General features: G+C 41.2%; 1 protein-coding gene across 1 annotated transcript in view; it reads left to right on the top strand.

Moving 5' to 3' along the window:
- Window positions 1-4,951: 4,951 nt before the first annotated feature.
- Window positions 4,952-20,058, top strand: part of DNAH11 (dynein axonemal heavy chain 11) — a 353,093-nt gene continuing 337,986 nt past the window's right edge. The window contains exons 1-2 of the mRNA XM_039238848.1: window positions 4,952-5,299; window positions 6,734-6,877. Coding sequence (XP_039094779.1) covers window positions 4,952-5,299; window positions 6,734-6,877 — 492 coding nt within the window. The remainder of the gene's footprint in view (window positions 5,300-6,733; window positions 6,878-20,058) is intronic.

Below are 20,058 nucleotides of genomic sequence, written 5' to 3'. Positions count from 1 at the left end.
CAAATCCCACAAAGAGTCTTAGAGTCTATTTATCCAAGAATCCAATCTATGATAGCTTTATTCTCACAATGCATTGTCACTTTTTTAATGCTATTACGCACACTCTTACAGGCAACATACTTACTGAAGACAACTTAAAATTATTTTTTACATCATTTTTATTTTATTTTGTGTACTTCTTTTTGTTCTTAGGTTTTATCTTTTTTGGAATTCACTTTCTAATTCCTGTTTTAAAATCCCTTAAGATGGATTCTCTCTCTATAGGTATGTCAATTAACTCAATATACAGATAAAATCATTTGGTTCATTTGTTTTTTATTTTTAGAGGTTTTTTTTTAAGTCTAAACTTATTTTTCAATTATGTAAACTATTTACACAACTTCTATCAGCTATAGAAAGTGATGTATATTTTCAGAAGCCTAGCTTCTAATCCCTGTTTTCTCTACCCTTTCTCGTGTGTTAACAATTTTAAATGTTTTTGGCTTCTTCTGTTGTGGTAGTTATATTTTCACACAAACATGGGGTGCCTGGGTGGCTCCGTCAGTTAAGCATCCGACTTCAGCTCAGGTCATGATCTCAGGGTTCTTGAGTTTGAGCCTTGCAATGGGGCTTTCTGTTCTCAGCATGGAGCCTGCTTTGGATCCTCTGTCTCCCTCTCTCTCTGCCCCTTCCCTGTTCCTGCTGTCTCTCTCAAAAAATAAACAAACACTGTGTGTGTGTGTGTGGGGGGGTGTGTGCAGGGGTACACCATCTCTGTTTTCACAGATGAATGGTAGCAAAATATATACATTTCTCTCTCTTTTCATTTTTTACTTGAAAATATATTTTGGAAATTATTCCACTAAAACTTATAGAGGCATCCTCATTGTTTCTTGTAGCTGCGTATTACTCCATTGTTTGGATGCTCTGTAGTTTATTCAACCAGTCTTCTATTCCTGGGCATATAAATTGCTTCTAGTCTTCTTAAAAATTGACAATAGGGGCGCCAGGGTGGCTTAGTCGGTTAAGCGTCCGACTTTCGCTTAGGTCATGGTCTCGCGGTTCATGGGTTCGGGCCCTGCGTCGGGCTCTGTGCTGACTGCCAGCTCAGATCCTGGAGCCTATTTCAGAGTCTGTATCTCTCTCTCTCTCTGTTCTAGAAAAATAGGTAATTTTTCTAGAAATTAACTAATTCTCTGGAATTGTATCATTTTGAACACCCAGCAGTCATGTGAGTGCTTGTTTCCCTAGTCATGGCAAGAATACGTCAATCTTAAAGAATCTTAAAGAATACGTAAATCTTAAACGTAAAGAATACGTCAAGTAAAAAAATAGTATCGTACTGTAGTTTATATATATATATATATATATTTTTTTTTTTTTTTGGTGAGGGACGTTGACCAGCTTTTCATATGCTTAAGGATCATTTGCTTGATTGAACATGACTCGCACACCATGTGTAACACCATTAGTTACAAGAGTAACTAGGAAATGAAATTTCCAGTTGGATGACCATGAGTTCCATTAAAACTTGGAAAGGGGTAAGTGTTCTATTACCTGAAGTAACACATGTTAGGCAGACACTGGGGACAGGTAGCAGTTTCTACCACACCATCTAGGTTTTAGAACAACGCAGCTATTACCATAGCCCTACATGATTTGGTCGCATGTTTCTTCTTTCTCCCCTTTTCCTACTATTTTCCTTCTTACTGGCCTTGCTGTTTGTCCAAACACCAAGTATCATCTCTAGGGGTCTATGTGCTCTGTCCTCTGCCTGGAATAATCTTCTCCCAGAATCCGTGGCTCACTTCCTCACTTACATTTCTGCTCGAAACTGAGACTTTCTTGAACACTAATACTAATTATCGTTGTCCTCCCCCACTCTTTACCCTCCTTCGCTTTTCTTCTTAGAACCTATCATTATCTGACATAATAAGCATATTATACCTTTGCTTGCTTAGTTTCTCATGTTTTCCACTCCCTAACTAATGATAAACTCCCTGTAATGCCTAAGTGTACCAGACATTGACCCAAGTGTTTGTGCTTTCTATATATTTAACCCTCTGATTGACTATTGCCATGCTACAGTATTGCTGAATCACAAACCAACCACAATTAGGAGGCTTAAAACAATAATCATTTATTATTTTCCCTGTATCTGTAGTTTGACCGAGGGTGGATTGATCTAGATCAGGCTTAGCTGGACTTGCCTCTGCGCTCGAGTTGGGTCCAGATTCGTTCCTTCCACCAGAGCTCGCTGGGAGCTTTCTGCTCATGACAATAACAGGGGCACAAGAGAGCAAGCGCCACCATGTAAACACATTTCAAGCCTTTGTGTCATGTCTGCTAACATCCCATTGACCCACACAAGTCATACGGCCAAATACAACTTCAAAGGAACAGAAAAGCGGGAGGGAATTATTTACTGAAAAGTCATCATATCTGCCATTTTATTATTCCTATTTTAGATGAGGAAACTGAGAAGGTAAGTAGCTGGTCAAAGTCACACACTAAATAGTGGTAGAAGTGGAAGGCGCACACAACGGGTGTACCTCCAGTCCAGCCGATGTAAGTCTAGTTCATATCACTAACATGAAAGCAAGAACTTAGTCTATTGTATTCTCAGCATTTGGAACAGTGCTTAGCACTTAGTTGGCATTCAATAAATATTTGCAGAGCAAATAAATGAACTCAGTACAGTACATAGCCCTTGGTTGGTTGGTACTTGATACATGTTAGCTATTAACAAGAAAATTTATTTAAAACTTGGGAATTACCAGACAGAAAGGAAAGGCAGCATGTTTCTTCAGTGTCACACTGGAACATCATTCAACTGGTCCACCGAAAGATTACTTAATTGTCTATGGAAATGTACCTCTTTGACTCATTATTTACTACCGGTTACAGATCTAAACTCTATAAAGCTATATTTTTATTTCTAGATTTTTGTTTATTACAGATGTAAATTATGTCTGAAATGGATTAAAAAACAAGCAAATGTTAACATTACAGTGTCCTGGAGGACATTAAGAAGTATTGTATCTAACCTAGTAATCTTACTCCAACAATCTTTCTCCACTGACTAGAAATCTTTTTCTCTAATTCCCCGTGGAACCAATTTCACTATTTTGTTGGTTATCTCAATAAATGAGTTGAATAGATCTTTGACATGTCTTCATTCTGTATTTTGAGTTATACATTTAACTATTTGAAAACTGTACTTTAATGTTAGCCTTACCATCTAGGTTTTTATTTTTCTTCTGAATCTGAAAGTGGTTTTCACTTTCAATTTAAGCCAACTCTTATTTACGGCATTTTTGTTTGTCTTGGATGGGGATGCAAAGCTGGTATATGGGGTGAGAGGAGAGACTAAGAAGTCCAGTGTGTTTGCAGGGATTCCCAGACTTGCATACCAGCCATTGAAGGATCAAGGATTGCTGTGGCCCACATAGAGCACCCTTAATGGCTTGAAGCCATTATAAAGGCTTTCCAGGAGCATGTGCTGATTCAGGAATCTGATCATGTCACTAGAAAAGCTTACAGATGGTTATCAGACTTAACTCCAAAAAGAGAAATAATTGAATCTCTAAATCTTTTTAGAAATACCTATTTGTCAATAATGAGGGTTTTTTTTTTTTTTTTTTGGTTTACTTTGAAAAAGTGAGTTTGTGAAGGGGGGCAGGGGAGGAGGCAGCAGAGGGTGAGAGGAGAGATAATCTCAAGTAGGATCCACGCTCAGAGCCCACTGGGGGCTTGATCCCACGATCTGGAATCATGACTCACTGGAAATCAAGAGTCCCAAGGTCAACAGACTGAGCTACAACGGTGCCCTCAATAATTAGTTATTATAATGGATTCCTGAGGGCAACACTCCTCCATAGCTCCTGTGAAAGAGTGGGGATTGAAGTTTTTATTTTGAAATGAACAATTAAAGAGGGCCCATTAAAAAAGTTTTTAGTTCAAGGACTCCGCCCTCAAAATTCTGGCTACATTAGTAATCTGAGTTTCCTTAATAGACTCAACAGATGTCAATATGCCATGCTGAATTTCCATTGCAATATCATGGGCGCTGATTCTAACCTGGGAACTTTTCTCCCGTGATCTTTTACTCTTGGATTGTGTGATAATTTTAGTACTACTTTGCAACGCACAAAGATCGCTATCCATTCTCTTATTGGGCGTATTAACATTCCATTAAGTAGCAGGTGAAGGTCAGAATCAGGATTTCGAATACCTAGATCTTATATTTCCACAATCAGAGAAGTTGTCCTGTCGGGTTAGCTCTTTTCTGGTAATACTCGGACAACTTGCAGCAAGGTGAAGAAAAGCCCTTGGCGCTGGGCTTGAATTCAGGTTCCACTTTCTCCTTGTCGCGCAGCCACTTTGCGACTTAGTTCCCTTGCTTGTCAGACAAACTGAGCAGTCGAAGCCCTGACTTTCTAGAGAGTCTATGAAATAATCAAGGTGAAGGATTTAGCACAGAGCACGGCACAAGACAGCACTGCTTAAACTATCTTAATCAGTGATGGGCTGTTACTCTCGCTCGCTGGGAATCCCACGCAGCGTCCAGAAGGGAAAGGAGTCGGCGGGCAGAAGCCACCAACCTAGCGGCGCAGCTCCGCGGAGGACACGCCCTCTCGCGCCGCCCCAATGGGAGCCCTGAGCCCGAAGGCCCCGCCCCGCGCCGACTCCGCCCACAGCTGACTGGGGGCGGGGACGCAGTCTCCCGGGAAACTGGACGCGCAGCTCCGCTCGGGCTAGAACCTCTGCGAGCCCGACTCGCGGTGCGCGGAGCGCGCCACGCCCGCAGCTAGGAGCAGCAGGTGGGGGCTAGCGGCCGCGCTGCTTGCGATAACCGGAGGAGGTGGGCGCCTGCCGCGGCGCTTGTGGGAAGTGTCCTCGCCCACCCCAGGTCGGGAAAGGGTGCGAGCGCGTGGAGCCGACCGACCCCGCATCCTTTCGGACGTGCGTGATGGCAGCCCCGGAGGTGCGCGGGTTTCTAGGAGACCCGGCCCTTCGCCTGACTCCGGGCGCTGGCCTCGAGGTGGTGGGCACGATGGAGCTGGAGGAGGAAGGGGAGGAAGAGGACGATGAGTGGGCGGAGGCTGCCAGGAGAGCGCGGAGTTTCGCCGGAGACGCGCGTGTGCGCCTTCTCGGCGGCCGCCTGGAGCTGATGCTGGGGCTCTCAGAGGAGAAATGGAGTCAGCATTTGGAGAGTGAGGACAACCGGCAGGTCCTGGGCGAGTTCCTGGAGAACCCCAGCCCCGCGTGCCTCGTCTTCAGCGTCGCCGCGGCGGGGCCGCTCGCGGTCTCCCGGGAGGTAAGGGGCGACAGGCGAAGGGACCCTGTCAGGCTGCCTGCACGGGGAGAGGCCAGTCGCGTCTCCTTGGGTTCCCCTGGGGCACGCACTCGAGGGCTTTAAAAAACTTTGGAGCCTTTGCCTTGGAGTTTGCAAAATCACCCACGTGCGCCCACTCTGCAGTTAAGCAACTGTAGATTAGTCTTCCAGAAGGTGAGCTTGCTCATCCCAGATAAAGCAGGAAAAGGTACACTTTCTTCAGCTGTCTGGCCGTTGGGTACAAGGTAGGGTCTCTGTGCCAGGTGACTTCTGTTTCAGTCGCTCTTGGGTCATTCTGGGGTCCTATCTTTAAACAATGTTTCAGCAGAGCCTGGGTAATTTTTCATATGCTCAGTCTGACTGCCTGTCACATTTCATCCTAAGAAAAATATTTAGTCCTTAAAAAAGGAGTTCCCTGACAAACTGCGCACACATGGTGTTTACCAGTCCTTTCTTACGTTTTTTTTCTTCCTTCCTTGTTTTTTTTTTTTTTTTTTTAGATTGTCGACTTGGAGGTTAAGGTATCACTTATAAACACAACATTTGTATTCATTATTTTCATTTCAGAGAGAGCACGAGCAGGGTAAGGGCAGAGGGAACAGGAGAGCGGCTCAGGCAAGTTCCACACTCAGCGTGGAGCAGACTCGATCCCGCCACCGTGGGTTTATGACTTGAGCCAAAATCAAGTCTTTAGTGCTGTACAGTGTAATGTGCTGTCTGGGTGAAGTGTTTATCATCGCTAAATGTCACTTTAATAGTTGGGAAATAGGATCTCAGAGAAAGACTAACCTGAGTTTGCCTTAGGATTTTGAGTTCTGAAATCTTTTTGTTTTGCTCTTTTCCCAATTATAATTAATCAAAAATTTTGTCAAACAAGGAGATAGAGTATTTGATTCTAGGATTACTTAAGTTAAATGATCATTATATCTGAAGAACTAATTCAGTAGTTGTGGAAGTGTTAAAATGTTGTCATTAAACATCTTATCTTGAGGATAGATTTAGGAATTAACCTCTTGTGCTTGGACTTCATCTCACTTTAGCTTATTTCCAAACAAGCAAACAGACAAAAAGATTATAAAATTAAATGACTTTCCTGAGATAGAAAAATTTTAAATTCTCCTTATATTTGTTTTTAATAATGAGATTTATGGTAGTTAATCATCTTGGGTAATTGACAAGCCCTTTTAAAGGTGATATTTACATACCAATAATGCTGTGAAATTAGCATTATAAAAGGGCAAAGAAAACAACATTTTGCCGAAGGTGGAGCAAAGAGCAGTGGAACTACCTTATTTATAAAGGTAGGCAAGATGCCAGATTTTATTTTTTTCTAACAGTTCAGCTACAAGTTAGAGCAAATCTTGTGTGCTAACATGGAAACTATACTGTGAACTTAGACTAATTATCTTGTTTCAGATTCCAAGAGATGGAAACCGTAAACTTGTTTATATTGCCAAGAAGATTACTGAAAACATTGGACCAAATGACTTTTCTCAAACCGTTTTATTTGGAGAATTAACTGCCTCATCTTTCGGACATGTAACTGCTTTCCTAGATGAGGTACTGGTCTGTCTTTAATACTTGAATCTTAATGACACTTGGAATTATTCAGAAAAACTCTGGTTATTTAAAAAAAGGAATGTAGAAGCCAGTACTCTCTTTAGGTGGATGGAATGTGGTTAACGGACTGTTTCTGAATGAGAGGATACTGATGCTAATATTCAACAGATGGTAATTTGTAGGATTATCCTTTTTCTCTTTGTTTCTAAATATCATAAGTAAGAAGCAGCTTGAATAGGCACTTGTAATTAGCTATAGGTTTTAAATTTCACATTGAATAGAGACAAACTTAGACTTTGGAAGTGAGTATTTAAGTTTTTCAGATTTATGTTAGTTTCTGTGGCCCTCAGGTCAGCTAATGCGAAAAGGTAATAGAAATGAAGTTTTTGAAATGGTTGTTTTAAAGTTCCTCTTTTCCCTTAAATCAGAGAAATGCTTTCTAAACCCAGGTTATTGATACTTGGAATAAAAGTACCTTGGTGGGATTTTTTTAATGTGGGTTTTTTTTAAATGGGATTTAATGTGGGAATTTATTAAAGACAAGCTGCTCCAGTAGGTCTGGGGCGGGGCCAAATCTCTACAGTATCTGATCTGATACTGATTTCGTTTGTTCATGGAGAGGCTTTGAGGAAGACCTACCAAATGACCAGGTTTTGTAGAGGGAGAGCAGTGGTTCGCAAACTTTGCTGAACATTATAATCACCTGGGGGAACTACCTAACCTGCCTTCGCCCTGTTCAGCCTGAATACCAATTAAATCAGAATGGGATGGGAGCCCGGTGGTGATAATGTTTAAAATCCCCAGGTGATTCTAATGTGCCTGAAACTTTGAGAGCTTCAGGGTTAGTTGTAAGTAGATCAGATCTCTGTAATCAGTGCAATTCTGCCAAGGCCAGTGCTTAAGGTCGGAATAATTGCCAGAATATTTATTACTAACAATTTGCCAGTCTCTCTCTTTCATGCCACTTCTATTTCCTGAGTCTCTTTTCCCTTTGTCTTGAAAAGACACATTTGTTGCTGACTTTGGACTAGCCAAAGTCTCTAACTCCCAACTTCACTACTGTACTTCTGTTTCCCTCTCAAAACCTGTTGAATATACTTGGTTTTAGATGACTTCAGGGAGACACTGAGAGAGTTTTCCACCTTCACTTTCTTGTCTGTAGCAATCAAGAAATTTTTACTGAACTGAACCTGATGAAAGCATTTCACATGAAGTGGGGTCATTTGAAACTAGACTACCATCAGTTGAGGCTTGGAAGGGCAAGGATGCGCTCTTCATTGGAATTCTTATATTACCATCTGTCTGGCAACAGACAGAGATAACACAACTCTTACAAGTTCCTCTGATCTTTGTCTGGATTTATCTCCATACCAGGGTCTGCATTCTGCTCTGAGAAAGATTAAATGAAGAGAGTAAGCTGTCAACAAGTACTTTTATTGTATGTGTAAACCATCCAGAACCTCAGAGTTGAAGTGGTTGAGAAGATTCATGTAATTATACTAGAAGATCTGAGTATTGGGAAGAAAAAAAAATTGAGACCCAACTTAGGAAGTCACTAGGGTTTATTTATGGACAAGACTTAAATTCGCTATGAACCAGGCCCTAAGGCATCGCTATAGATGATTAGGTTGCAAACATTTTATAAGGATTGTCTTTGCTTAGTATTGAGTGTCACTCACAAATTTGGCTGATTAACAGTGGTTTATGATGATGTGCAAGGTACTCCCAAACTTCTCTCTCTAGCCAAGATCTTTTCCCTGAATTTCAAACTTGGAGATCCATTTGTTTTCCTGAAATTCACATTTGCTGTGTAATAAACATCCCAAACCTACTGTCCAAAGTTGAACTGACCTTCCCCAGCCTGCGCTCCATTGCTTATGGTTATCTCCACGATAGTGGACATGAAGTCTCTCCTTCCAGTCGCTTAAGCCAAAAACTTTCTGAGACAGCTCTGACTCCTTTGTATCCATTCTGGCAGGAAATCATGCAAATTCCTGCTGGTGGGAATGCAAACTGGTGCAGCCACTCTGAAAAACAGTATGGAGGTTCCTCAAAAAATTAAAAATAGAAGTACACTATGACCCAGAAATTGCACTACTGGGTATCTATCCAAATTATACAGGTGTGCTGTTTCAAAGGGGGACATGCACTTCAGTGTTTATAGCAGCACTATTGACAGTAGCCAAAGTATGGAAAGAGCCCAAATATCCATCCATTGACAAGTGGATAAAGAAGATAAATGTGTGTGTGTGTATACACACACACATATTCAATGGAATATCGGCGATCAAAAGGAATGACATCTTGCCATTTGCAACAACGTGGATGAAACTAGAATGTATTATGCTAAGGATTAAAGAAAACAGATAAACTTAGGGGAAGAGAAGAAAATAGAAGATAAAAAGAGATGGAGGCAAACCATAAAACTGTATTCATTATAGAGAACAAGCTAGAGGTTGCTGAAGGGTGTTGGGTGGGGTGATGGGCCAAATGGGTGATGGGCATTAAGGAGGACACTTGTTGGGATGAGCACTGGGTGTTGTATATAAGTGATGAATCACTGGATTCTCCTGAAATGCCTACTACACTATATGTTAACTAACTTGGATTAAAAGGAAATTAATATTAAAAAAAAAGGACATCATGCAAGTGCTACCTCGAAAATACATTCAGAATCCGCCTCCTTTCTCTCCTTCACTGCTACCACTCAGGGCTGGTTCACCGTTGCCTCTAGCCTGTGCCGCTGCCTTTGTTTCTTAATCTCTCTGCTTCTTTGTGGTTCCCATCTAGAATGTATTCCCAAGGTAGCAGCTAAAGGGATTCTTTTGAAGCATGAATCAGAACATGTTGCTTCTCAGACCTTGCCCTGACTCCCCTTTTACTCTGAATAAGGGCCCCAGTGCTTCTAGTCTAGGTTTTGCATGTTCTGTGTTCTCTGTGGATCACAGCTCTCAGTATTACCTAGCAACTTGGTAGAACTGTACAATCTCAGGATCTTTCTCCGCGCCACTGAGGCAGGATCATCAGTGGTTCCTAGGCTTGTTAAAGGATGAAATCCCTAGTTCCAGAATCTGTGATCTGACCTCCCTGTGACCTCCTCGAACTTTTCTCATTTGCTAACTCGTGAGCTCCTTGCTGATCCTTCACTGTCTCAGGTACACTGTTGCCCCTACTATTTTTCTTACTTCCCCCGGAATTCACTCAGCTAACCCCTTAATGTCCTTTGAGTCTTTTTACTCAAATATCTTTAAAAAAAATTTAAATGTTTTATGTATTTCTGAGAGAGAGAGAGAGAGAGAGAGAGAGCATGAGCAGGGTAGACTCAGAGAGAGAGACACACACAAAGAAGAATCTGAAGCAGGCTCCAGGCTCTGAGTTGTCAGCACAGAGCACGATGCGGGGTTCAAACTCACAAACCATGAGATCATGACCTGAGCCAAAGTCGGACGCTTAACTGGCTGAGCCACCCAGACACCCCTCAAATATCTTTTAATAAAGCCACCCTTCAGAACGGTAGGGATTAGGGTCAGCAAATGAGGCACCCACTTCGAGAGCATATTTATAGGAAGCAAGAAAAGAAAACAAAACCTCAGTAATTAGGTTGAAATTTGAATGCAGTATTTTTTCTGAGACATACATAATATTTATATGAGTTCATGGTTGTTTATTTTCTAAATATAATTTAGCATATTGGCTCACATACAGTGTGTAAAGTGTTCTCTTGGTTTTGGGGGTAGATTCCCATGATTCGTCGCTTACATATAATACCCGGTGCTCTTCCCAACAAATGCCCTCTTTTTAATGCACCATTAAAAAAAAAAAATCAAAATGAGGGGCACCTGGGTTGCTCAGTCCATTAATTCTCAGACTTTGGCTGAGGTCGTGATCTCACAGGTTCAAGCCCTGCGCTGGGCTCTGTGGTCACAGCTCAGAGCCTGGAGCCTGCTTTGGATTTGGTGTCTCTCTGTCTCTGCCCCTCCCCTCCTCACACTGCCTCTCTCTCTCAAAAATAGATAAACATTAAAAAAAATCTAAGTGAAAACCTCAACACTAGTCACTAACAGTACCGTACTACGTCATATTGGAGCCTGAGGCAAAAATAAGTCAGTAATACCGATGTCGCCTTTATTTAAAAATGTTGAGGGGCGCCTGGGTGGCTTAGTCGGTTAAGCGTCCGACTTTCGCTTAGGTCATGATCTCGCGGTTCGTGGGTTCGAGCCCCGCGTCGGGCTGTGTGCTGACTGCCAGCTCAGAGCCTGGAGCCTGTTTCAGTCTGTGACTCCCAATCTCTCTGACCCTCCCCTGCTCACGCTGTCTCTCTCTCTCTCCTAGAAATAAAACATTAAAAAAATTTTTTTTAAATGTTGATAATTCCTTTTTTTGCATTAATTTTGATTTAAAAAGTATCTGAAAGGATTATTCATCTCTATTACTGAGATTCTTGGTGCCATCGTAGAGTCTGTTTCCAGTGTGAATGCTTCTTGCCTTACCCTCGTCCCAGCTCTGAGTCTTTGTTTTGCTCCCTGTTGTGGCCCAAACACTTAAAAGACAGTTGCCTGACTGGTAACAGGAGCTCAGGACTTGTTACATGAATGAAAGTCAGTTAAGGGCTCGTTGATATTCTGTTCTCATAAGAGCCCAAACACTGAAGCTTCAAGGTATTTCTTTAAAGAAGCATTTGGCATTTGATCTCTATTTCCTTTTGAATTGCTTTGCACCCGTGGAAAGGACACTCGGGGGAACTTGATGCCAATCTCGGTTATTCATTTAATCACTATTGCAGACCTACTTGTTGCTAGTGATTGGACACCCACATAGTAGTTAGTGATGTAGTTTGTGTCTTCAGAAGGCGTGCAGTCTGACGCGGGAGGTAGGTTGCTGAGCCTGTGATAGGAGAACGCGGTAGTCAGGGCTCCTGGCAGAGTCTTCAGTGTCATGGGGTGGGACCCTCATGACGCTCCCCACACCTACGGGGCTGACGGGCTGGGGACTCTGGAATAGGATGATCCTAGGTCTCAGTTTGCCTGGGGTACTTTTGGTTTCCACCTGTCAGATCAGTTTCTGTCCACTAAGAATTTTTAGTGTTCTGTGTTACTCTCGAAAGCCTCCAGAGCTGTATGGTAAATTATGTGGTCCCCACAGTATTGAAGGACAAGGAGGAGACAGCTAGATGTGGGAGGAGGAAAGGCTTTCTGAGCAGAGGGAGAAGCACCACGGAGGCTAGGAAATGCAGGTTCTGTTTTTTTTTTTTTTAATTTTTTAATGCTTTATTTATTTCTAGGAGAGAGAGAGAGAGACAGCGTGAGCAGGGGAGGGTCAGAGAGAGAGGGAGTCACAGACTCTGAAACAGGCTCCAGGCTCTGAGCTGGCAGTCAGCACAGAGCCCGACGCGGGGCTCGAACCCACGAACCGCGAGATCATGACCTAAGCGAAAGTCGGACGCTTAACCGACTAAGCCACTCAGGCGCCGCGCAGTTTCTTTTTTAAAAAAGGAGTAAATTAATGTAGCTGGACTGGGGAACCCGAGCGGGGAGGTGGTGAGAAACAAAGCTGGAGAGACTGATTAGAAAAGTAAACGGCCATGTAACTTTTTCAGGTGGTTGCCAGCAAAGGCAGTGGCCACGACCAAATTCATGTGTTGATTGGAAGACGGTCATGGCCATTCATGTTCTGGGAAGGCTTTTATCAGGGCCAGCTTAATTTGGAAGTTGGGCAGTCATGTGGAATGTCAGTGGTCATTCATGACTTGCATTCCAAGATAATCAGCCTCTAAGTGTCTGATTTGTACGTTAACAAAGAAGACATGAGCTGGAGAGGACTGCATTGAATTGATCATCCTGTTGAGTGAAGGAGAGACTGTTACGGAGGTAGGGATTGGTCTGAAAAGTACTGAGGGAGTTTTCTAGTGTTTGGCTTTTTGATGGGACAGAATAAAAAAGGGATGGACCAAGTATTTGAACTGCAGGTGAGGAATGTCATTTGTGCCTTCATATTTAGTTTCTTTCTCATTTAAACGATCTAATGTACTTTCACTTCCATTCAATATTGAAACAGTTTTTGGAGTTTGACTCAGATGGTGATTCATAGGAATTCATGCTGATGTGCAGGGGACTCCCACACTACTATCTCCAGCCCAGATCACTCTCCTAAACTTCAGGCTTAGGTATCCATCTTCCTTGTGCACATAGCCATTTAGTGTGTAATGTCTCAAATCTGACCTATCCAAAGCTGAACTCCCAATCTGCTCTTCATCATTGATATGTGTTCCCATGTACTCTTATTTGCAGCTCTGTTATATAATATTTAGCAAAGGTATTTAGCATGTCATTTCTTTTTTTTTAAATTTTTGTAAGTTTATGTATTTTTGAGAGAGAGAGAGAGAGAGAGAATATGAGTGGAGGAGGGGCAGAGGGAAGGGGAGAGGGAGAATCCCAAGCAGGCTCTATGCTCTCAGTGTAGAACCTGATGTGTGGCTTCAGCTCACAAACCTTGAGATCATGACCTGAGTCTGAACTGAAAGACACTTAACTGACTGAGCCACCCAGGTGCCCTTCGTTATTTCTTTTTTGTTAATTAAAATTTTTTTTTTCACATTTTGTGTGAATCCAAGTTGGTTAACATATAGTAATGATTTGAGGAATAGAATTTAGTGATCCATCATTTACATATAACACCCAGTGCTCATCCCAAACAGTACTCTCCTTAATGCCCGTCACCCATTTAGCCCATCCCCCTACGTAACACCCTGCCACCAACTCTCAATTTGTTCTCTTTTTTTTTTTTTAATGTTTTATTTATTTATAGGACAGAGAGAGAGAGAGACAGCGTGAGCAGGGGAGGGCCAGAGAGAGAGGGAGTCACAGACTGAAACAGGCTCCAGGCTCTGAGCTGGCAGCCAGCACAGAGCCCCACGCGGGGCTTGAACCCACGAACCGCGAGATCATGACCTAAGTGAAAGTCGGAAGCTTAACCAACTAAGCCACCCAGGCGCCCCTCTCAGTTTGTTCTCTATGTTTAAGAGTCTCTTATGTGTGTCTCCCTGTCTGTTTTTATCTTATTTTTGCTTCCCTTACTGTATCTTCATCTGTTTTGTTACTTAAGTTTCACATATGAGTAAAATCATATGAAGTATGACTGACATACTTCGCTTAGTACAGTATACTCTAGTTCCATCCACATTGTTGCAAATGGCAAGATTTCATTCTTTTTGACCCCCAAGTAATAGTCGTGTGTGTGTGTGTGTGTGTGTGTGTGTGTGTGTGTAACATACACACCACATCTTCCTTATCAATGGGCATTTGGGCTCTTTCCATACTTCGGCTATTGTTGATAGTGCTACTGTAAACATTGGGGTGCATGTGCCCCTTCACATCAGCACTCTTGTACCCTTTGAATAAATACCAAGAAGTGCAATTACTGGGTCATAAGGTAGTTCTATTATTAATTTTTTTGGGGAAACTCCGTGCTGGTTTCCAGAGCGGCAGCACCAATTTGCATTGCCACCAGCAGTTCAAAAGGGTTCCCTTTTCTGTCCATCGTCGCCAACATCTGTGTTGCCTGTTAATTTTAGCCATTCTGAGAGGTATGAGGTGTTATTTCATTGTGGTTTTGATTTGGATTTCTCTGATGATGAGTGATGTTGAGCATCTTTTCATGTGTCTGTTAGCCATCTGTATATCTTTGGAAAAGTATCTATTTAAGTCTTTTGCCCATTTCTTCACTGGATTATTTGTTTTTTGGCTGTTCAGTTTGATAAGTTCTCTATAGATTTTGGATACTAATCCTTTATCTGATATGTCATTTGCAGGTAACTTCTCCCATTCTGTCAGTTGCCTTTTCATTTTGCTGGTTGTTTACTTTGCTGTACAGAAGCTTTTTATCTTGATGAGGTCCCAATAGTTCAGTTTTGCTTTTGTTTCCCTTGCTTCTGGAGACATGTCAGGTAAGAAGTTGCTGCGGCCAACATCAAATAGGTTGTTGCCTGTTCTTTTCTCTAGAATTTTGATGGCTTTCTGTCTTACCTTGAGCTCTTTCATCCATTTTGAGTTTATTTTTGTGTAGAGTATAAGAAAGTGGTCCAGGTTCATTTTTCTGCATGTCACTGTCCAGTTTACCCAACACCATTTGCTGAAGAGACTAAATTCCGTGGGGCACTCTTTATTGCCTTATTCAAAGATGAGTTGGCCATATATTTGTGGGTCCATTTCTGGGTTCTCCCTTCTGTTTCATTGATCTATGTGTCTGTCTTGATGATTATGGCTTGTAATACAACTTGAAGTTTGTAATTGTGATGTCTCTAGCTTTGGGTTCTTTTTCAGGATTGCTTTGGTATTCAGGGTCTTTCTGGTTCCATTCAAATTTTAGAATTGTTTGTAATAGCCCTGTGAAGAATGCTGATATTATTTTGATAGGGATTGCATAGAATATGTAGATTGCTTTGGGTAGTACTGACATTTTAACAACATTTGTTCTTCTTTCCATGAACATGGAATGTTTTTTCCATTTCTTTGTGTTTTATTCAATTTGTTTCATAAGCTTTATATAATTCTCAGTATATAGATTTTTCACCCCTTTGGTTAGGTTTATTCCTAAGTATTTTATGAGTTTTGGTACAATTGTGAACGGGATTGATTCCCTGGTTTCTCTTTCTCCTGCTTCACTATTGGTGTATAGAATGTAACCAATCTCTGTACATTGATTTTATATTCTTTGACTTTGCTGGCTTCATGGATCAGTTCTAGCAGTTTTTTGGTGGAGTCTTTGGATTTTCAACATAGAGTATCATGTCATCTGTGAAGAGTGAAAGTTTGACTTCCTCCTTGCCAGTTTGGATGCCTTTTATTTCTTGGTGGTGTTTGCTGAGGGTAGGACTTCGAACACTATGTTGAATAACAGTGGTGAGAGTGGACATTCCTGACCTTAGGGGGAAAGCTCTCAGTTTTTTTTCCCCATTGATATTATATTAGCTGTGGGTCTTTCATATATGGCCTTTATGATTTGGAGGTATGTTCCTTCTGTGCCTACTTTCTTGACCATTTTTATCAAGAAAGGATGCTTTATTTTGTCAAATGCTTTCTCTGCATCTACTAAGAGGATCATGTGGCTCTTATCCTTTTTTTTTTTTTTTATTGATGTGATATATCACATTGATTGATTTGTAGATATTGAACCATCCCTACCTCCCAAGAAAATTCCACTTGATTTTGGTGATAATTCTTTTAATGTATTGTTGTATCCAATTGGCTAGTATCTTGAGAATTTTTGCATCCATGTTCATCAGGGAAAGTGTGTAGTTATCCTCTTAGTGGGGTCTTTGCCTGGTTTTGGAATCAAGGTAATGCTGGCTTCATAGAATGAGTTTGGAAGTTTTCCCTCCATTTCTATTTTTTGGAACAGCTTCAAAAGAATAGGTGTTAACGCTCCTTTAAACATTTGGTAGAATTCTTCTGGAAAACCATTCAGCCCTGGTTTCTTGTTTGTTGTGAGATTTTTGATCACTATCCAATTTCCTTACTCATTATGGATCTGTTCAAATTTTCTATTCCTGTTTCAGTTTTGATAGTTTATATGTTTCTAGAAATTTGTCCATTTCTTCCTGGTTGCTCTATTTGTTGGCATATAATTGGCCATAATATTCTCTTAACATTTTTTGTGTTTCTGTGATGTTCTTTGTGATTTTTCCTCTTTCATTCGTGATTTTATTTATTTGGGTCTTTTTTCCTTTTGATCAATCTGGCTAGGAGTTTATCAATTTTGTTGATTCTTTCAAAGACCCAGCTACTGTTTCATTGATCTGTTCTACTGTTTTTTTTTTTTTGATATAATTGATTGCTGCTGTAATCTATATTATTTTCCTTCTTCTGCTAGTTTTTGGTTTTATTCTTTTTCCAGCTCTTTTAGGTGTAAGATTAGGTCATGTATTACAAACCTTTCTTCCTTCTTTAGGAAGGCGTGGATTGCTATCCATTTCCCTCTTACGACCGACTTTGCTGTATTCCAGAGGTTTTGGACTGCCGTGTTTTCATTTTCATTGGCTTCCCTGTACTTTTTAAATTCCTCTTTAATTTCTTGGTTAACCTGTTTATTCTTTAGTAGGATGTCTTTTAACCTCCAAGTATTCATGGTCTTTCCAAAATTTTTCTTATGATTGATTTCAAATTTCATAGCGTTGAGGTCTGAAAATATGCAAGGTATGATCTCCATCTTTTTGTACTTTTCAAGAGCCGAGTTGTAATCCAGTATGTGATCTATTCTGGAGAATGTTCCATGTGCAGTCAAGAATGTGTATTCTGCTGCTTTAGGATGAAATGTTTGATAGATATTTTTTAAGTCCATCTGGTCCAGTGTGTCGTTGAAAGCCATTTTTCCCTGTTGATTTTCTGCTTACATGATCTGTCCTTTGCTATAGGTGGAGTTTTGAAGTCCCCTACAATCACGGCATTGTTATCTATACATTTATTTATGCTTGTGATTAAGTGATTTATATATTTGGGTTTCCTCATTGGGGGCATAAATATTCACAATTGTTAGATCAATCCCTTAATTTTGCTGTAATGCCCTTCTTGATCTTTTTTTTACACTCTTTATTTTAAAATGTAGTTTGTCTGATAGAAGTATGGCCACTCAAGCTTTCTTTGGATGACCATTAGCATGATAGATTGTTCTCCATTCCCTTACTTTAAATCTGCAGGCATCTTTAAGTCTCAAATGAGTCTTTTTTAAGATGGGTCTTATTTTCATATCCCTTTTTGTCCCTATGTCTTTTGATTGGAGCATTTAGTCCATTTAAATTTAGAGTGAGTACTGAAAAATATGAATTTCGTGCCATTGTGTTGCCGGTAGAGTCGATGTTTCTGGTGTTCTTTGGTCCTTTCTAGTCTTTGTTGCTTTTGGTCTTGTTATTTTATTTTGGTCTTTTCTCCACTCAGTATCCCCCTTAAAATTCGTCACAGGGTTGGTGTAGTGGTCATAAACTCCTTTAGTTTTTGTTCGGGAAACTTTCCTTCTGGTTTGAATGATATCCTTGCTGGATAAAGAATTCTTGCCTGCATTTTGTTTTTCCAGTTCAGCACATTGAATATATATCCTGCCCTTCCCTTCTGGCCTGCCAAGTTTCTGTGGATAGGGCTGCTGACAACCTGATCTGTCTTACCTTACAGGTTAGGACTTTTTTCATTTTCTGCTGCTACAGTGCTTTTGTCTGTGTATTTTGTGAATTTGACTATGACATGCTTTGGTGATGGTTGTTTTTTGTTGAATCTAATGGGAGTTCTTAGTGCTTCTTGGATTTTGATGTTTGTGTGCTTCCCCAGACTGGGAAAGTTTACCGCTGTAATTTGCTCACATGAACTTTCTGCCTCTTCTCCATTTTTATCTTCTGGGACTCCTATGATTGGGATGTTACTCCTTTTTAATGAGTCACTGACTTCTCGAAGTCTTGTACCTAATCTTTTGCCTTTGTTTCCCTCTTTTATTTCCCTGCTTCATTATTCTCCATAATTTTATCTTCTATATCACTGATTTTGTTATGGCATTTTTTTAGCATGCTATTTTTTGGCCTGACTAGATTTTATCTCCACAGAAAGGGATTCTCTGCTGTCTTCTATGCTTTTTTTCAGTCCTAGATAATGTTATTATTGTGGTTCTAAATTCTAGTTAAGATATCTTATTTCTGTGTTAAGCCCCTGGCTGTCATTTCTTACTGTTCTTTCTTTTGGGGTGAATTTCTTCATTTTGTTATTTTGGATGAAGAAAAAAAGTTAATAAAATGAAAAATAAAAACAAAACAAAACAAAAATAAAAGGAAGCTAGATCCTAGCTGTTTTGCTGTGCTTGTTGAAAGACGCTTTATAGAATATAGAAAAAAGGGAAAGGATAGGAAAAAAAAAGGTAAGAAAAAATTAAAACAATAAAAAAATCTGCATAATAAAACGAAAGAAAATGAATAACATTAAAAAATAAAAAGTGAAGTAAAAATAATGTTTTTCTGTATTCAAGAAAGAAAAAAGAAAAAAGAAAATTTAAACCAAAACAGAAGCAAAGAAAATGAACAAATAAATGAACCAGCAAACAGAATGGAACCTGAATGAATTTATATCGATTTTCTCCTAGAACTGACGCCACAAAGCATTGTGTAGCGCTGGTCTTCTGCTGGATGTGCTTGGAGGGCACAGTTGGACGGGGCTTGGTGTAAGGGCTCTGTTCTCCACTAGGTGGCACAGCTTAGCTTACTGGGGTGGATCTGTGGGCGTCCTCACATGTGAGTGTTTAGGGGAAGTGGAATCGGCCTCACCCAGCTCCCTAGTCTCTGGCACAAGAATTTGCACACTCAGCAACCTGTGATCAAGCACCCCTCCTTGATCTCAGACCTCCATCCACTCCCTGCTTTTACCCTGTCCGTGTCCAAGCTGTCCACCCGCCAGGCAGCACCTCCCTCCAGAGTTTTATGTCAGATGGGGTTGTGTTTCAAAACCTCACACTTCAGAGACCCCCGTAGCTTGGACCTGCGCTGACTCTCTGGAGGGAGGGTGTCGCTGAGCAGTGACTGGGTGCTGGCTTGCCCCAGAAGAGGTTCCTGCGATCGCACAGGGGCAGAGGTTCAGGGATTACGGCAAATCACAACACAGAGTTGGCGCCAGGTTTCACTGCACCCTGACACCTTTGTCCCAATACCAGCAAATGTGGCTGCTCTCCAAGGTGTGCTGGGATCTTCACCTTTCAGGAGGCTGTATGGCCTCTACCAAATGGACTCCAAGCAGGGGAACTACTCGCCATGTGCCATAAGGACCCTTCAGACTTGGCTGCCTGCTCCTGGGGATTTGTTTTTCTTCCTCACCAGAGCACCACCAGGCACTGAGCTCTAGTATATATAGAATCCTGGTAGTATTGAAATCCTCTACTTTTTCTCCATCAGTGGTTTTGGGGAACAGGTTTCCTGTTCAGTCCCCTGTGTTTTCACTCTTTCTCTCCAGCTGCTGTTGGGGAGAACACTTTTCTTGCAGGATCCCGAAGTACTGCACTTTCCCTTTCTTTTTCTCTCTCTGTCCACTCTTTGCAAACATGGCTCCCTACCCTCTGTGGCTTTTCTCTCCTCCACTTCCCCTCTCTGCACTGTGTACCTGCCAAGGTCTATGGCTCGAGTTATGCAGATTGTTGTGTTAATCCTCAGATCAATTTCCTAG

This window comes from Hyaena hyaena, unplaced genomic scaffold (assembly GCF_003009895.1).
Source record: "Hyaena hyaena isolate Hyena2069 unplaced genomic scaffold, ASM300989v1 scaffold_149, whole genome shotgun sequence".
Taxonomy (NCBI): Eukaryota; Metazoa; Chordata; class Mammalia; order Carnivora; family Hyaenidae; genus Hyaena; species Hyaena hyaena.
Note: the sequence above shows the minus strand (reverse complement) of the source record. Positions and strands in the feature narration are given on the sequence as shown.